Below are 19,362 nucleotides of genomic sequence, written 5' to 3' on the forward strand. Positions count from 1 at the left end.
AAAAAAAAAAAAAGATAGCAGCCTGGAATTATATCTCATTGGATTCTATTTTAAGCTCCAGAGTAAACTAATCAAAGAGATCTATTTCCATGGTTGGTTGTGTTGCATAGTCAAAGACAAGCTGCCTACCATTTTATCTGGTCATGACAAGGAGCCTCTCAGAAAGTAAGGTAGCATTAGTGATTAACACGTTGCTCATTAACACTTAGGATTCTGCCCCTGTGTCATCATGCAAAGAAGTCATAACATTGGAATAGAACACTAATTTTAAAAAGTCAGGGGCTCAGATGTGTTTAGAAATAGACAAATTTGGGACTGAAGAGATTAATCCTACTCATATTTAATTTGAAGTAAAAATAATACTAAACAATAAATGATTGTGTCCTGAAATTAAAATGGCTTATTCTTAAATTACCTGAAGGTTAACACATTGATAAATTGAATAAAACTGAACTTCTGTTATATCACTATCACTTGATAGTGATATTGTAAAATTTTTGGGAAACTGGCCTTGGTAGTAAATGAGTATATGGTATAGTATCATCTACCGTGCTTCCCTGAAAATAAGATACTGTGTTATATTTTTCTCAAGAAGACACACTAAGGCTTGTTTTCAGGGGATGTCTTATTTTTTTTAAGTATAATACAACAATCTACATTTATTCAAATACAGTTAAGTCATCTCTTCTGGAACCTGACAGGGGGAGCTGACCTTGTTGGTGGGGCTGGTGCTAGTGATCCGTGAACTCCTTTCCCATAGCTGCTTGCATGTGTCCAATAGGAAGCCTGCTACCATGGTTGTCACCTGTGCAAGTGCGAAAGGCTTGGAGAAAGGAGCTGTGGTAGATAAAAGGTATTCCAGTCTTCCTTACTGCTCTGAGCTGAAATGCCGGGCTTAGCATGCATAGCCACGCCCATCACTAGGTCTTATTATCAGGGTAGGGCTTATATTTAACAAATGAATAGAAATTCTGCTAGGGCTTATTTTTTGGGTAGGTCTTATTTTCGAGGAAACACAGTACCTATTAGGTAATTGCATAGAACCAAAAATAAAGATATAAATAGCTCCAAAGTGATAGGTCCTCACTTCGTATACATTCCTAGCATCCAGCATGTGCCCAGCACCAAGTAGGCAGTCAGTAAACACAGAATTAAAGAGAGAAGAAAGGAATTCCTCATCCTGTGATGGTGGACTTGGTAGGAAATTGCCAAAACATCATTGGAAACCAAGATGGGGGACTAGAGATGGTGGCCAAATTGGTGCTATTGTTTTGCTTAAAAATGAAATATGAGTGATGTTTATGGGTGGCATGTAATCTGAAGTTAATTCCAAAAGAGTAATTCTACAGTTACATTTTGAAAGAAGAATGTTACCCCTTTGGAAAAATGAATATTCTCCTTATGTATGGAAAGTACAGTTGTATTTTATAATCATACTTTATGATGCTGAACTTCTGAACTTTTATTTCATGAGTTTTGCTGTTAGAGTGAAAATAAATTTAACTTGAGTTACCTTGTTTAGCAAACGTTTTCTCAAAAACTACATTTTATAAAAATCATGATACAAGTTTATTTAAAAATCTATGAGCTTTTATAACTGAATTTTAGGTTTGAGAAAATACACCATTTTAGCAATTGTTCTTAAGGATGAGTTAAGTGAGGTTTTGTTAAATAACGCAGATTTCGAGGTTGTAAAATTGTTTTGAGAGTTTGTTTATCCCAGAGCACTATAATGAAATTGAATAGGTAGAATGTGAGGGATATGACAATTAACCTGAGTCCTAAAGGAATTGGCTTTGTTGTTGTTTTAGAAATGAGTGCTTTTGTCATTTTGGATGGGTTTTATGAAGATTGACATGGTCACAACTTCAAAAAAGTTTTGGAAATGTTAGGAAACTATGAGAAAATCCACCCATTATTAATTATAAAAAATTTTTTTAGACAACTTCTTATGAAGGCAGCGCCTGTGGCTCAAAGGAGTAAGGCACTGGCCCCATATGCTGGAGGTGGCGAGTTCATACCCTGCCCTGGCCAAAAAACAGCAAAAAAAAAAACTTATTATGAAATATGGTGATTACTTTTACTAATGAAAGAAACCGCTTAATATATATAAGCTGTTATACTGCTATCTAATGGCTACAGGCCAGGGATCCTGCCGAACATCCTAAAAGGCACAGGTCATGTCCTACAAAATTATTTGGCCCCAAATGTCAGAAGTCCAAAATCAAAGCGATTACATGAGAAGAATCTACGGACCCAACATCTTTTGTGAGTGTAAGCACAAAAATCTTTAGTAAAATATAAGCAAATGTCATCGTGCAGTGTATTAAAAGGATGATATACTATGACTGTTGGGTTTATTTCAGGAATATAGGTTTGGTTTAAGAAGCTGAAAACCAATTAACATAATTTACCTTATTAAAAAAAACATAGTAATCTCAATAGACAGGAAAAGCTTTAGATAAAATTCAGTACCCTTTCATAGTAACACCCAAGATGATAGAAGTAAAGGATCTGATGCTAGAACCTTGACCTGATAAAGGACCTCTCTGAAAATCTCATAGCTAAACATCAGACTTAATGGTGAAGACTGAATATTTCTCCTTAAGATCAGGAACAAGATGAGGATGTCTCCTCTCATAACTTCTGTTCAACACTGTACTGGAGATTCTGGCCAGGCTATTAGGAAAGAAAAGGAAGAAGTAAAAGGCATTCACGTTGGAAAGGAAGCAGTAAACTGTCTGTTACATATGGAATGAACTTATCCAGATAAAGACCCTAAAGAATCAACAAAAAACTATAGAGCTAATATTCACAAAGTTGCAGGACACGAATATGCAAAACCCAATTGTATTTCTATATGTAGTTGTTGCTACACAATGACATTTGGGTCAACTGCAGACTGCTTAGAAGATGGTAGCATTTTATAAGCCATAAGATTATAATCTTTCATTTTATGATTTCTGTCTTGTGTTATAGTTGCCTACAGTATTCATTCGCTAGAGTGACGTGCTTTACAGGTTTGTAGCCAATGATTAGTAGACTATATGATGTAGCCTAGTGGTATAGTAGGCTCTGCTATCTATCTAGGGTTGTATAAGTTCACTATAATCATACAACAATGAAGTCACCTAATAACATTTCTTACACGTATTTCCATTGTTAAACGACACATGACTGTACTTGGAATGAAGAATCCAAAGATGAAAATTAGAAAACAATTCCATTTACAATCTTTTTATTCACAAAGAATAAAATAAGAACAAATTTAATAAAAGAAGTACAAAACCCATACTCTGGAAACTACACAGTGTTATTGAAAGAAGTTAAAGAAGACCTAAATAAATGGAAAAACACTGAAGAATTAGAAGACTTAATATTTTCTAAGATGTATTCCCCAAACTAATCTACAAATTCAATGTATTCTGCATCAAAATCCCAGCTTGCTTTCTTTGCCAAAATTGATCAGGTGATCCTAAAATTTATATGGCTATTTGGGTCCTTTAAATTTTCATTAATAATTTTGATGAAATACAAAGTGAGAGGGCTCATACTTCTTTCAAAATTTACTACAAAGCAAGTAATCAAGGCAGTGTGGTATTGGCATAAGAACAGACATATGATCAATAGGAACGAATCGAGAGTTCAGAAATCTATAACTTTATGGTCTTTTGATTACTGACAAGGGTGTTAAGGCAATTCAATGGAGACATGATTGATTTTTCTTTTAAATAAATGATACCAGACAACTAGATATCAGTGCAAGAACATGAAGTTGGACCCTTACCTCTTAGAAGAAAATACTGATGCAAGTATTCATGACTTTGGATTAGGCAGTAATTTCTTAGCTATGACACCCACAACACAAGTGACAAAAGGAAACAATAGATATGTTGGACTTCATCGTGTTACAAACTTTTGTTCTACCAAACAAACCATAAAATAAGACAACCACTGAGTAGAATTTTTGCAAATCATATATATAGTAAGGGACTTGTATCTAGAATAGATATACATAAAACTAAGACAGGTCAATAGTGAAAAGAAAAATAAATTCAGTTAAAAAGTGGGCAAAGGATCTGTGTCTGCATTTCTCCCAAGAAGATAATACCCGTGACTAATAAGCACGTGAAAAGATGCTGAGCATCATTAGCCATCAGGTAAATTCAAATCAGAGCCCAGTGACATGCAACTTCATACCCACTAAAATGGCTGTAATTTTTAGAAAAGGCAGGTGTTGGCAAGGATGTAGGCAAATCAGAATCCTCACACATTGCCAAGTAGGAGTGTAAAGTGGTACAGCCATTTCAGAAAATATTCTGGCAGGACCTCATAACATACCACATGTCCTAGCAATTTCACTAGATGTATACTCAAGATGTGTGTGACACGTCCACACAAAAAATTATACATTCATAACAGCATTATTCATAATTACTAAAAAGTAGAAGTAACCCCAGTGTTGAGGAATGGATATATGCACTGTCACGTACATGCAATAGAATATTCAACCATAAGAAGGAATAAAGCACTGAGATGCAACAACGTGGATGAACCTTGCGTATTATGGTAAATGAAAGACACTAGTCACAGAAGGTGACATCCTGCGTGATTCTGCTTGAATGATGTCTGGAATAGGCAAATCCCCTCAGAGACAGAAAGGACGTTAGTGGTTGCCTAGGGCCCCTGGGGTTGGGGAGGACCTGGAAAGTGATTGCTAATGAGCATAGGGTTTCTTTTGGGGGGTGATAATGATGAAAATGCCTGGAGTTGCACGGTAGTGATGGTTGTACAACTTTGTTATTGTACAATAAAAACCATTGAATGGCATACTCCAAGTTGGCAAATTATATAAATCTGATATACACACCATTTTTTTCTAATGTCAACGTGCAAAAGTTGAGAAATCTCTATCTCTGCCTATTTTAATCCCTTTCCTAACACAGTACTCTTCTGAGACTTATTCCCAGGGCCTCATGTATTCTGAGGGATCTGCCCTCTGGCTGGAAGTGAACTGAAGTCCTGTGTGAGCTCTGGTCATTGTTCATCCTGCTATCTGTTGTTCTGTCACAGATGTCTCCACACACGTTTGAAGACCAGTTCTTGGCCAAAGACTTGAGGGGACTCTCGTGCAGGTCTCTGGAGCTCCAGGTGCAGCTCTGTCTTCTGGCATTCTGTCTCAGAAATTCCAGTTTCCCTGGCTCACCCAGAAGGCAGTGTTTATCGCCTTTGTTTTTCTTCGGAATCACGTTGCTGTGCTAAGTGTTGCCCAGTGCCCCAGAAGTTTGTTTTTTTCCTATATATTTTGTCTAGTTTCCAATTGTTTATGGTTGGAGGGAATTTCTCATGCAGTTAATTTTTTATGAATGAAAGGAAGGTCAGGTGTCATAATTGAATACTACACATAACAAAAGGTGTGTGAAGTTAGAACAACTATCCTAAAACAGTGCCAGTGTTCTAAAACTTGAGAAAAATTCACTTGAAAATTAACAATCTAAAAAGAACCAAATTCAAATCCCATTCAAAACTATGGGAAATTTGAGAAAAAGTTATGAGAAAAAATAAAAAGCAAGGTAGCATCATTATAGATAATGAATACATGCCAAAGAGACATGCCCACAAATAAACTAAAACCACAACTTTTAAAAGAACTAAAAGACACTAAGAAAATGACACCAGATGTGAAAGAACATAGAAGGAGTAGGGCGCAGGCCCCATATGCTGGAGGTGGCGGATTCAAACCAGCCCTGGCCAAAAACTGCCCCCCCCAAAAAAGTAGGACAGCTTTGAAATGAGGTGTTAGGATTTAAGAAAGAAATATGATTGAAGAAAAAATTAGTTTAGGACAAAAGGGTCAATTTGAAGGAAAATAAAAAATAGTGAATAAACATACTTTTAGAGAAATAGAATTTGAGAAAATTATATGCAAAAAGTTAACACAGCAGGCTTGATGAGACAGCTCTCCTTACAAAGCCCTGCTTACAAGCTTGGCCCTTGACCGGAATCCAAGACCGTGGGTTTGGGGAGGGTTTCTATTATTCCCTGATGAGAATGGCTCACCATGCCTTAACTTTTTGTGCAAACAATGTAGTTTATGCTGAATACTTGCTTCCTGAGAGCTGGAATTTTAACGCATGGTAGGGAAAAGATGTCCCAGTAAAAACCCTGGGTACTGAATCTCTAATGCAGTGGTTCCAACCTTCCTAATGCCACAACCCTTTAACAGAGTTCCTGTGGGTCTCGACGGGTTGAGAACCGCTGCTTTAATGAGTTTCCCTGATAGACAGCATTCACTCCATTTGTCACAACTCATTGCTGGAAAAACTAAGTGCACCTCTGTGACTCCACCAGGAGAGGACTCTTGGTTGCTTGCCCTGGGTTTGCTCCTGACTTGGCCTCTCCCTTCGTCTGATTTTGTTTTGTATCCTTTCATCATCATAAACTATAGCTGTTAACGTGGCTCTATGTCAAGTCCTGTGTATCCTCCTAGCAAATCATTGAACCTGGCAGTGGTCTTGAGGACTCAGAATATACCTTTCTCATTATTTGTCTCTCTAATGGATTTTGGCAGCATTTTAAAGCTAGTCATGTTGTTTAATTACAAATTAATTAGAAGGGAATCTATAATACTAAAGTTTTATAATATAGAGCAATTTATAATTTACAAATAAACCACCAAAATTAGACAAATGGTAAGTTTGCAAACTCTGAAAACTGTATGTAGAGAACTATTTTCAGCTATAGATTTCATGTTAGATGATAGATTTTTTTGGTTTCCATTTCTATTTTTAAATATTTAAATGGTTTCTTTTCAATGGGTTGATCTTTCAATAAATACTGCCTTTGTTTAAATGGGAAAGATTTTTTTTTTTAAGTAGGGGAGGAATGATAGTCTTAATTTCTCTGGCAAGCTTTTGGCAAGGACATTTTCCTCCCACTATAAAACTCAAAAGAAGCATCCTTTGTATTTTTGATGTCTGAAATATTAATGAAGTATTTCCCTGTGTTATAAGATTTCTATCCAGGTTCACACAGCAAGAATTCTAGCCAGGCATTGTTTATGAGGTGCACTCTAAAGTGCATAAAATTTGGTGGCTTCCATAAGGATAAGTAATTTAGAATTGCTTATTTTAAGTCAGTGATTACATACTGCTGCGTACCTGAGGATGATGGCAGATATAACCTTTAGTTCCAAAACATATGTACTTTCTATTGGAAACAGACACTAAAAGGAGGTAATTTCTTTTGTATTTGGAAGGGAGGATCCAATTTCAGAAGGCTTATCTATAAAGCATGGTTAATCCTTTCTGTAGTTGTTTGGTATTTATTGTTCCATAGGAATCAGTCTAATTTAAGAATGCCCAGTAGTTGATCTTTTATTATTTTTTTTGAGACAGAGTCTTACTATGTGGCCCTTGGGAGAGTGCTGTGGCATCACAGCTCACAGCAACCTCAAACTCTTGGGCTGAAGCGATTCTCTTGCCTCAGCCTCCCAGTACCTGGGACGATAGGTGCCCATCCCAACGCCTGGCTATTTTTTTTTTTTTTTTTTTTTTTGTTGTCATTGTTGTTTGGCAGGCTCGGGCTGGGTTCGAACCCACCAGCTCCGGTGTATGTGGCTGGTGCCCTAGCCATTGAGCTCCAGGTGCTGAGCCTGGTCGATCATTTGTTAAAATCAATGTAGGTGTCAGTTTAAAGAAATTCCTCACTGTGTCTAGTTTGAAATTGAGATTACCATTCAGTGAGGGCAAAAAGAAAAAGAAAATACCCTGCAACCAACCAAACAAAACCCTGCATATGCAGCACATTAATACTGCTAATTAAAGAACCTGTCCCTTCTCTGTGCAGGTCTGGTGCCATGAGCTACCTAGAGCCTGTTTGGTTGTTCGGTCACTGTTTCTTTTTGATACGGTAGATATTGGGAGCCTCCAGTAGTTACATATAGGTGAGGGTTGTAAGCCTCCTCTCTCGCCACCTCTGTACCAGGTGGTATGTTAATCCAAACCAAATGCTGGCTCGCATGTATGTTTTAGCAAGCAGGCACAAAAACATCTCAAAAACATCACAAAAAGTCTTGCTCCATGTAATTCCAACTCTGTCTTTTTGGTATTCTGACAGCACTTTGTTTTAGTGGTTCACTTGAGACATGTGATAGTCCGGCAGGTGTGGTTTGATTTTGGAGTCAGGTGAGAAATTTCTCATAAATGGAGCAGGGGATGCTGTCAGAATTCTAAGCCTAACACACCATTCCTCAGGGCATGGACCGTTGGATTTATAGGATTATTAGACCCTGTTCATGTGAGGGTTTTAAGCAGCTGAGCAGCATTTCTGAATAGTCCACACACTTAAATACCACTCCTCTCACCAGTGAAAAATTATTTCTTATACCTCTTATTTAATTTTTTTGTTAACTTCATCAGAATTTTATTTTTTAGTTTTTGTTCAGATTAACATGATTAGATTAAGTTTGAGGGTGCAAATGATTAGATTACAGTTTGCATCTGTTAGGCAAAGTTTAAGTTGTAGTTGAGCCCTTCACTGGGGGTGTGCTGAACACACTTCCATTGTGCCCATTAGGTGAGAACTTACCAGTCCCCCTCTTCCTCCTGCTCCCCTTTCCTACTTCACCCCTTCCCACTTGAACTTCATTTCTTTTCTATGTGGGTGTGTAGCTGTTTATCTCTTGGTCTCATATTAATATTGAGTACATTGGATACTTTTCCATTTTTTGTGATACTTAGAAGAATATTCTTCAACTCCGGGTGAATACAGAAAATATAAAGTGTTCGTCTCTTTTATGGCTGACTAGTACTCTATGGTATATATGTACCACAGTTGATGAATTCATTCATGTGTTGATGGGTGCTTCTCTGTTGTTGGTGGGAGACAAGGGTAGCTAGCAGGGATGCTCAGGAAAGGCTACTGGGTTGTGGTTTCTTAATTAATCTTTATCTCATGCCAGCTGTTGTGGTCTGAATGTTTATGCCCCTCTCCCCCCAAAATTTATGTGTCAAAACCTAATCACCAATGTGGTATTAAGAGGTAGAGCCTTCAGGAGGAGATGAGGTCCTCCTTCAGGGCCTTTGTGAATGGGATTAGTGCGCTTATAAAAGAGGCTTGAAGGGTGATCTCAAGCAAAGAACAAATCCGGAGGCATCACATTATCAGACTTTGAACTATACTACAAAGCTATAGTAACCCAAAAAGCATGGCATTGGTACAAAAATAGAGACTAGAACCAATGGGACAGAACCCAGATATAAAACCATCTACCTAAAATCAACTGATTTTTTGACAAAGCAGACAACAACATACACTGGGGTAAATTAGCCCTATTCAATAAATGGTGCTGGGAAAATTGGATCTCCACATGTAGAATAATGAAATAGGACCCTTACCTCTCATCACTCGTAAAAATTAATTCAAGATTGGGTGGCACCTGTGACTCAAAGGAGTAGGACACAAGCTCCATATACCGGAGGTGATGGGTTCAAACCCAGCCCCAGCCAAAAACTGCAAAAAAAAAAAAAAAATTTAAAATGGATAAAAGACTTGGATTTAAGTAATGAAAACATAAGAATTCTAGAGGAAAATGTAGGTAAAACTTTATTCTAGACAGTGTAAATGTTTGGATGAAATGGACTGCTTGTTCCTTTATTTTTCTTAAGCTATATATAGTTAATACTGAAAACAACTAATCATTTAGGCCAAAGACATGTTCATAATTAAAGAAAATAAAAGGAAATCATCAGCCTAGGCAAAGAATTGATGAAAAAGACCCCAAAGGTAATCATGGGAACAATAAAAATTAATAAATGAGATTTGACTAAACTAAAAAGCTCTGCACAGCTAAGGAAATAATTAACAGAACAGGTAGCCTACAGGATGGGAGACAGTATTTGCAAGCTGCACATTTGAGAAAGGGCTAAAACCAGAATTTACAAACTCAAGCAAATCAGCAAGAGAAAAACCCTATTAAAAAGTGGGCAAAAGACATGAACAGAAGCTTCCCAAAGGAAGAAAGACCAAATGGCCAATAACATGAAAAAAGTCCTCAGTGCCACTAAGCAAGGGAAATGCAAATTAAAATTACATTGGGGTATCACCTTACCCCTATTTGAATGGCATTTATCAAAAAGGTTCAATACCGGGTGGAGCCCGTAGCTCAGTGGGTAGGGCACCAGCCACATACACCCAGCCTGGCGAGTTCAAACCTGGCCCCTGGCCAGCTAAACAACAACAGCAGCAAAAAAGCCGGGTGTTGTGACAGGCGCCTGTAGTCCCAGCTACTTGGATGGCTGAGGCAAGAGAATGGTTTAAGCCCAGGAGTTTGAGGTTGCTGTGAACTGTGACGCTACGGCACTCTACCAAGGGTGACATAGTGAGACTCTGTCTCAAAAAAAAAAGTTTAAGTACAATAGATACTGGTGTGGATGCAGAGAGACAGGAACTTTATACACAGTTGATGGGATTGCAAATAAATAAAACTTTTATGAAAAACAGTATGGAGATTCCTCAAAGAACTAAAAGTAAACCCGCCATCCAATCCAGCAATCCTGCTGCTGGATATTCACCCAAAGGAAAAAGTCTTCTCAACAAAAAGACATCTGCAGCCAAGTGTGTATTTACAGTACAGTTCACAATTGCAGACATGAAATCAACCTACGCTTGTATCACCTCATGAGTGTATTAATAAAATGTGGTATATGTATACCTTGGAGTACTACTCAGCCATAGAAAAAAGAACTAAAACCTTTTGCAACAATCTGGATGGAATTGGAGACCATTCTCCTGAGTGAGGTGTCTCAAGAATGGAAAAACAAACACCACATGTGCTCACTGTTAAACTGGAAGTAACTGAACATACATGTGCACAGAGGGAAGTAAAACTCAGTGGGAATCAAGCAGGGAGGAGGGGGAAGTGGGGAGGGGCAAAACCCAAATTAACAGGGACTGTGAACACTATTTAGGTGATAAGCACACCTTCTGCTGGGACTCAAGCATTACAAAGTGGCCCATGTAACCTAAATCATGGATGTGGTTAGTTAAATGGGTCAGGAACAGGGGAGTTAAAGGACTCATTTCTAAACACATAGGTAGGCCAAGTGTGGTGGCTCATGCCTGTAATCTTAGCACTCTGGGAGGCTAAGGCAAGAGGATCACTTGAGCCCAAGAGTTTGAGGTTGCTGTGAGCTATGATGCCCTGTCACTCTATGAGAGTAACAAAGTGAGACTGTTGAAATAACCTAAGTGACCCCAAAAAATAAACTCGTACCCACTCTGATGCAAATAATTGGTGATTTATTTGCACCTGTGCTAGGGCTGTTGTTCTGAGATAAGTGGCCACGAAGTGCAGGGTTATTTGTCTTTTATACCTTTTTTTTCTGCAAAGTGAGGGGTGGGGGAGGATGAGGAACATCGCCATTGGCAGGGTTACAGCTTGGTTGTTAATGGATACGTCTCAAATCACAATGGTTACGATTATATAACAATAATTGATCAATGGATACATCTTAAATCACAATGGTTATGGTCATACAACAGTAATTAATCAAGCCTCGGTGAGTTTTTCACCATTGTCCATCTATTGAGAACTTGGGGGTTTTGTGAAACTTGGGACTTTCCATGCCTCTTTGAATTCTGGAGACTATGGGAACGTGGCTGGGAAAGGCCTGTAGGGCAGAGGAGCAAGGGAACCGGAGAGGGCAAGAGGTTGCCCGTAGGGCAGGGGACTGGGAGAAGGCGGAGGGAACAGGAGCTCACAACACTGTCTCAAATAAATAAATAAATAAAAATAATAAACACATAGATAAACTGGTTATACCAACTCAGAGTCCAGGGATATCAGCCCTTACAACTTGGATCTTTGACCACAGATTTGTGTGGCCGCATCTCAGCTACACAGCCAATCACCGCCTCATTGTTTCTTCCTGTAAACAATGTTTTATGTAACTATTTCTGGGCATTCACAGCATTTTGGGGGCTTTATGACACAAAATGGGGGGGAGGGGTGACACAGCCAAACTGGCTTCCCATAGGAAGATGGCAGACATTTGTTGAGCATCTTTCTGCTGGGCCTTACAGGTGCTACAAGATGAAGTAATATATAATCTTTGCCCTCAGCCTTACTTAGCTCTATTAAAGTGAGTAGAAGCGCAGTGTAAATTGCTTTAATACAAGATAAAGTTAACAGTTATAAGAGGGAAAGGGCTGAACACACCTGCCGTCATTAATAGGTAAATGCTAGATCAAACATGTCACAGAGAACTCTGCCATAGGACAAGTGTTCAGTTACTAGGCAACATTCCTAATATGTGTATTTCTCTTTTCCAGTGCTTGGAGGCCTTAGTTGGGGGACATTGTCTAGCACAGTGGTTCTCAACCTTCCTATTGCCAAGACCCTTTTATACAGTTGCTCATGTTGTGGTGACCCCCAACCGTAAAATTATTTTCATTGCTACTTCATGACTATCATTGTGCTACTGCTGTGAATTGTAATGTAAATATCTGATATGTAGGATGTATTTTCATTGTTACAAAGGGATCGTGACCCATAGGTTGAGAACCACTGAAAGGAGGTCTGTATGAGTACAGCTTTTTCAGACTGATTTTAGTCTCTCCAGATTCCTGAGTGAGGACTTGTTTCCTAACTGCCTTGGGAAACTGAATTTTACTTAAATCTCATTACAGCCCGGAGAAGTATGGTTAGGTTTAGAGTACACTTAATGCTTTCCTTCCATTAAATAGTTTAGTGACCTGCTGTTATATTTCTTACCTTTAAAAATAAGCCATCAAGTTTATAAATGCTGTTGATGGAAAACATCTAAGGCAGTGTTTTTCTACCTTTTTTATCTCATGGCACACTTGAACCTATAGTTAAAGTTCCGTGGCACACTTAAATAATGTTCGTTTAAAAAGAGGAAAAAGAATATACTTGCTGTGTTTTGAACTTTTTTCAGAAATAACTTAAGTAATCTTTAAAAATTTTTGTAGTCCACCAGTAGAAAATCACTGATCTAAGGCCTGACTAATAAAGAAAATTGAACTATTGCCTTAGTAATATATTAGTAATTAACATTAATTCGAATTGTACTTTTATTAGACATGTTGCATCTCAATTCTTGAGTCTGTTTGAAATTAAACTTTTAATTTAATTTTGGATAGTTACAGGAACAAAAGTAGAGCGTGAATGCTTTTATTGAGTTTAAGGAAATAACTTTTGCTACCTTTTCAGTTTTATATTCATTAAACATTGGCCACCTTAATATGTGTTGTTAATTATAGAGTAAATAACATTTATTGGATATGTCAGAATATCGATTAAAAGTTTTTAAAGGGTTTATCAAGATAATCTCAATGCCGAAGAATAAGGAGGACAGTTTTAACCATCTTGGCATATTTTTCAGGCTAATTGCATAGCTTTTCCTGAAGGTACCACCCTTACTCTGCCAGTGATCAGACTGTCCGGTTCTAATCCTGGAGGTGTAAAATAAAAACACAATGTTGTTTCCGTTACTTCCCTTTCTCATTCTTACTTTTTGGTGTTGGAGTAACTATCCTTCTTTTTCATCAATATATTTACCAGCATCAGCTTTAATGGAACAGAGTATCCTCATGAATTTTTATTTTGCTCCTTTTGGTTTGATTTTCTATCAAAATGCTAATTTTTGTCATAATGTTACTGGAATGTTCCTGGTTCCTAAATTCGTTTTTTATTTATGTACTTACATCTTGGCTAATTATATTTCATTCTTTTACAGGAATTTTAAACAGCTGTCAAGTGAAAAGGAGTTTATGACAATTAATGGAACAACATTAAGGAATCTGGAAATCCTACAGAATCAGGTCAGGCAATTGTAAGGACTAGTTGGTTCAAAATCGTTTTGCAAAACAAATTGGAGTAAGGCAGCAGTGTCTTCATAGGAGTGCTGGTGAAAATAACGATCAGGCCTCAGCTGACCACCCTGCAGCCCTGCAGCTCCCACTGTTTGGAGAATGAATTATATCAGATGTTACTTTGGAGAGGAGTGTTTGGGGAGCTATTGAGCTGTTCTTTTTAATGTTTGAGGAAGATGCCCATCCTGACAATTTCTATATCCTCAGTTCAATATCAAGTATTTCTTTGGAAAGGCATCATCTTTGAAAATTGATATGAAGGGAACTTTCTTTGCCTGCTTGATTATATTTTTCCTTCATACCCATAGCTAATTGTTGAAATGTTTGCAGTCTTATTTCACTATCCAGCATGTAAAACAAGCTACTGAGATATTTAGTTAGATAGTTAGATGCACCATTGTTCACTTCACAGATTTTTAGCATTGTCTTTTATTGATCCATTAGGAAGATAATGATGACATTAAAATTATCACTTTATTTATTAAATTATTTCAAAAGATAGGCCATTATATTGCAAAACTAATGTTACCGTAATGATGTCATAGAGCAACCGTAGAGAACCTGAACCAAGTCAAATGGTTTATAGCTTTTCAGAAATATTTATTACTGTTGCAGATTGAACACTGAATTTATTCTCCTGCCTCCTAGATTTGTACGTTGTTAACTAGTTTCTCTCCCTTTGCTTCTCCCTCCGCCTATCTATCCTAGTATACTTGAGTCAGACTTATTTTTATGCAGTAACATTTTTATCTTGTCATTTTGCCATCCAGTAGCTGAGAATCTGTCCCACAGCTCTCTGTCATCAACTCGGTATCCATCCCCATGACCGTGAACAAGTAGGAATCAAAGGGCATTTCGTGGCTGGAGAAGAACGCGTAGTCAGCCACAGACATAGCCCTGGCATTCTGAGCTCTCCTTCTTCTGTGACAGTTCCCTGTTTAAACACTGAGACAGGGCAGTCGGTTCTGAAATCAGAATCCTAAGGCAAAAATCATGTAGCTAGAGTCACATACCCTCCATAATCCCTTCCATTAGCAGGGCCGTTGTCGAAACAGAAGATGAGAATTACCATCTTCTGCTTGTCTTTGCATCCCTACTTTGGTCTCCCCTTCCACAGAGCAGTGAAAAACGTTGGGAGAGGGAGAGAGCAAAAGTGTAACGTTGGGCTGTGTTTCTTCCACCCCTCCCTCTCCCTGCTTCTCCAGTGCTGTCAGGTCATTGGAGCAGGCCAGGTAATTTCCTTCCATTGTCCTCCTCACCAGACGCTTTACTCCAGGGAGTCCCTTCTGCTCTGGTCTCAGTATACAGTGCTGTTGCTTTTCAGGCCCTTCTCTGTTGTCTTTGCATGTCCAGCCCCTCCTCAGAGGAGCCTTCCTGACCTGTGTCTTCTCTGTGTGCTCCGCATTGAACTCCCGAACCCTGGGAGCGAATGTCATACCTTTTCTGGTTGATTCCTGCCAGTGGCATTGCATCCTAATTATGAGTCTCCCCTCCTCAAACTTATGTATAAACACCCCAGGAAGTACTCTATAGGGAGCTTCTTACAGAGCAAAAGGAAAAACAAAAAATAAACAAAAAACCTAGCTCAGGTGTAATATTAGTTTTATATCCCAAATAAAATTTAAATATCTGAATAGACTTTGTAATACTATGAATCCTTGGTTAAAATGAACAGAGCTCTACTTCATTGTGAATTTTTTAGGACTCAACTTTTAAGTGGCAACAGTAGGCTTTTATTAGAGATTTAATAAAACAGACTAAAATAAACCTTGTAGGGGCAGGTAAAATTATGTGGGCTTTCTCACCCATGCTGCCACTGAAAGTTATGTCGTGATTATGGAACTGCTGCTTGGCATTTTACTCTTGTATCCCAGGGGGACAGTAGCAGCACAGGACCTTCCGCTTGTGCTGACTTCTTATGTGCCCGCCTGCCACCCTGAGCCGGGTAACATGGACTTGCCGTGTTTACTCCCCAGCGCTGTGCGCTGAATAAAGGCATGTCACCTCTGCCCTCAGGGCCTCAGTTACCCTGCAGTCTGTCTGAATCAGAACACTTGCCTTATAAAACCCTTCCAGGATAAGTAAGGTACCTTGAGGGCAATGCAAGTTCATGTCCATCTCCAGTACTTTCTACTTGTTGAGTGTCTTCATGAGAACTCTGGTCTTTAAGATAGTAACTTTGAGGCAGTGGAAGGTACTGAGTTCTACCAAAGGAAAACTTAATTATCTTTACTTCCCAAGGCAGGAAAGTATGCAATTATGTTTTTAAGATACTTAGGGCAAACATATTTCAAAATAGCCTTCTGAATAATGTATCTTAGTTAACCAAAATCACACAGACTATCCCTTTTCTGTGTAAAATATCAATACTACTTTTCTTTTTCTTTTCCTTTCTTTTCTTTTCTTTTTTTTGAGACAGAGTCTCATTTTGTTGTCCTGAGTAGAGTGCAAGTGGCATCATCATAGCTGATTGTAATTTCAAACTCCTGGATTCAGGGGGTCCTCCTGCCTCAACCTCCTGAGTAGCTGGGACAAGCGCCTCCCACAACACCTGGCTAAAGTTTTCTATTTTTAGTAGAGACAGGGTCTCGCTCTTGCTTAGGCTGGTCTCAAACTACAGAGCTGAAGTGATCCTCCTGACTCAGCCTCCCAGAGTTTGAGGATTACAGGATTACTGTGCCTGGCCAAACTTTATTTTCTATATGTATATATTCATCAGACATTAAATGAACATCTGTCATGAGCCATACATTGTGCTAGGCATATATAGCATTTAAAACTGGGATATATGGACCAACTAGGGCTCATGAAGAACTATTTGGCACAAATATAATTGTCTAGTTAGTAAAACTTGTTTTATGGCCTTTCTTAGACTGATATGAAAACCAGAGGAAGTTTGCTTTGGGTTTTAGACCATACTAAAACTGCATTTGGAAGACGGAAGTTAAAGAGTTGGGTGACCCAGCCACTCCTAAAATTAAGGTAAAAAAATTCTTAATTTGTGTTTAATCTGAAGTTGTAAAATTGTGAAATTACAGGTATATTAACCACCATAAGACCAAGGTTACCATGGTTTATAAAATACAGTTTTAAATTGGAGAACATTGTATTTTGTAAATGCCAATAGACTGCCTAATACCATGAGGATTTTTTTTTCCTTATCCCCTAAAATGAGCCTGTTTGCAGATTAGAAGACATGGGTGTCGTCCGGGATAGCAAGTTGTCCAGTTAGTTTGGGTCATCAGTAGTGTGAGCAAGCAGGGAAAGGGGGGCTGCAGGGATGGGCAGGTGCGCTTTGTGGAAGGGTGTGAAGGTTAACTTGAGGAGCTGCTTCTGAGTAAGGGTGCAGGCTAAGGTAGCAAATTCATGGAAACTGAAAAGAGGCTGAGGCCCTGAGTGAAAGCAGCAACAGCAGGGCAGGGCAGAGGGGTTAGGTGTGAAACACTAGGAAGCTGGAATGGATGAACTAGCTTCCTCAGGGAGGGTCTGGGAGTCTAGTGTAGTGATTTCACTGGTGTGGCGCAAGAAGATCTTAGGTGTGCTGCGAAAAATTTCAAAGATCATCAGTTAAATTATTATTATTATTATTTTTTTTTTGGGACGGAGCCTCAAGCTATCCCCCTGGGTAGAATGCCATGGCATCACGCTCACAGCAACCTCCAACTCCTGGGCTCAAGCGAGTCTCCTGTCTCAGCCTCCCAAGTAGCTGGGACTACAGGCACCTGCCACAACGCCTGGCCATTTTTTGGTTGCAGCCATCATTGTTGTTTGGCGGGCCTGGGCTGGGGATTCGAACCTGCCACCTTAGGTGTATGTGGCTGGTGCCTTAGCCGCTTGAGCCAATTAAAGGCGCCGAGCCAATTAAATTATTTTCAAAAGAAGTTCAAAGCACAGTAAGTTTTTTTTTTTTTTTTACTTTTTTTGATCAACATAATTTAAGTGTGCCACAGAAGTTTATAGGTTCAAGTGTGCTGTGAGATTTAAAAAAAAAAAAGGTTGAAAAACACTGGTCTGGTGTCTAAAGTATAATGATTTCTACACGTTGGAACCATCTGGGAAGCTTCACAAAATACTGATGGCTGTGTCAAATCCCCAGAGATTGTGATTTAACTGGTCTTGAGGTGGACGGGGATTGGAATTGTTTGAAGTTTCCCATAAATTTGGGGGCTCTCACTGAGAACAGTGCCTGGTATTTAGTAGGAGCCCAGTTGACGTTTACTGAATAAATCCTGTTATGTATTGCGCTCTTACAATGTACCAGTATTTAATACTCAAAGTCACCCTCTGAGGTGAGTCCTTGAAATGAGGAAACAGATTCAGAGAGCTTTAGCGCTTTGTTTAGTGTCTCACAGCTGATGGGGTGAAGCCCAGGTTGTAAGCCAGCACTGAGCCCAGAGGCTGAGCCGGCACTAGTGGCCAGAGAGAACGTGGTGTGGTGGGTAGAGAACTGCTGTGTGTTGGCTCCATCCACTGAGTGAGTCAGTCTCACTGATGCGCAGTGCTCTCACTTTTGAAATGGTAAAACATGTCATCTTCATCTCACACCAGGCCGTCAGCCTGCAGCTTTGTAAGCACTGCCTCTTCTAAAGAGGCTACAGCTAAGTGGATGGTATTATTGGCCTTATTTCACTCTGTGATTGGTAAATAGTCACTATTGTCAAGAAAGGATAGCAGAGGTGGTTGTCAGTGTTGTTAATAAACTTTAAGACACTGTTTTGATGGTGAGTACTCAATCGTTTTGGATTTAGTAGGTCACTCTGATGGGAAAGTGACAAGGTAAAGAAGAAATCCTGACAATGGAAATATTTACTTTGAGATTCAGATGAGATAAGGAGACCTTGCAGAGCAAACGTAGACAGACGAGATGGCTTTCTGCGGATACTCTGAGACAGCAGTGTAAGGGACACAGCATTCTGGTTCAAGGAAAGACATCTGCCTAGATAGCCACTGTAGTTTTTGTGTGTTATTTGGTTGGTTGAAACATTCAGTAGAAACAGATTCACTAGCAGTCTTTTACACGTAAATAAAAATTTTTATTTCTAATGCTAAATTTCCTTTCTTTTGTGTGATGAGTGTTAATTTCAGATAAATTTAGTAGACCACATTGTCTGCTTTTACAGGTTGAATCACATATCCCTTGGGATCCTACCTTCCCAGAAAGGCTGAGAGAAAATATGCCAGGCAGTGAATCACTGATGTTTTTAAATATGAACTTTTCACTGCCCTACCATTGACATTAGCCAAAAACAAACACACAAACTACTTCGTTATTTTTACTTCAGGTCATGATTTAAAAACCTTTATCCTCCTAATCTATTAAAATCTACTTCAGAAGAATTCCAGTTAAATCTATTTTTTTCTTTTCTCTCTCTTTTTTTTTTTTTGGTGAAATAAGTTCTCTTTTACCTGGGCTAGGGTACAGTGGCATCATCAGCGGTTGGCATCATCCTATACAAACAAATATCT

The 19,362-nt window shown here is 38.8% G+C and overlaps 1 protein-coding gene across 1 annotated transcript in view; it reads left to right on the forward strand.

Moving 5' to 3' along the window:
* The window catches only part of MSH3 (mutS homolog 3), a 202,185-nt gene that overhangs the window by 73,589 nt on the left and 109,234 nt on the right, over positions 1–19,362 (forward strand). Inside the window, exons 11-12 of the mRNA XM_023510913.1 lie at positions 13,761–13,845; positions 16,769–16,878. Coding sequence (XP_023366681.1) covers positions 13,761–13,845; positions 16,769–16,878 — 195 coding nt within the window. The remainder of the gene's footprint in view (positions 1–13,760; positions 13,846–16,768; positions 16,879–19,362) is intronic.

This window comes from Otolemur garnettii, unplaced genomic scaffold (genome assembly GCF_000181295.1).
Source record: "Otolemur garnettii isolate 467f Iridium unplaced genomic scaffold, OtoGar3 scaffold00017, whole genome shotgun sequence".
Lineage (NCBI taxonomy): Eukaryota > Metazoa > Chordata > Mammalia > Primates > Galagidae > Otolemur > Otolemur garnettii.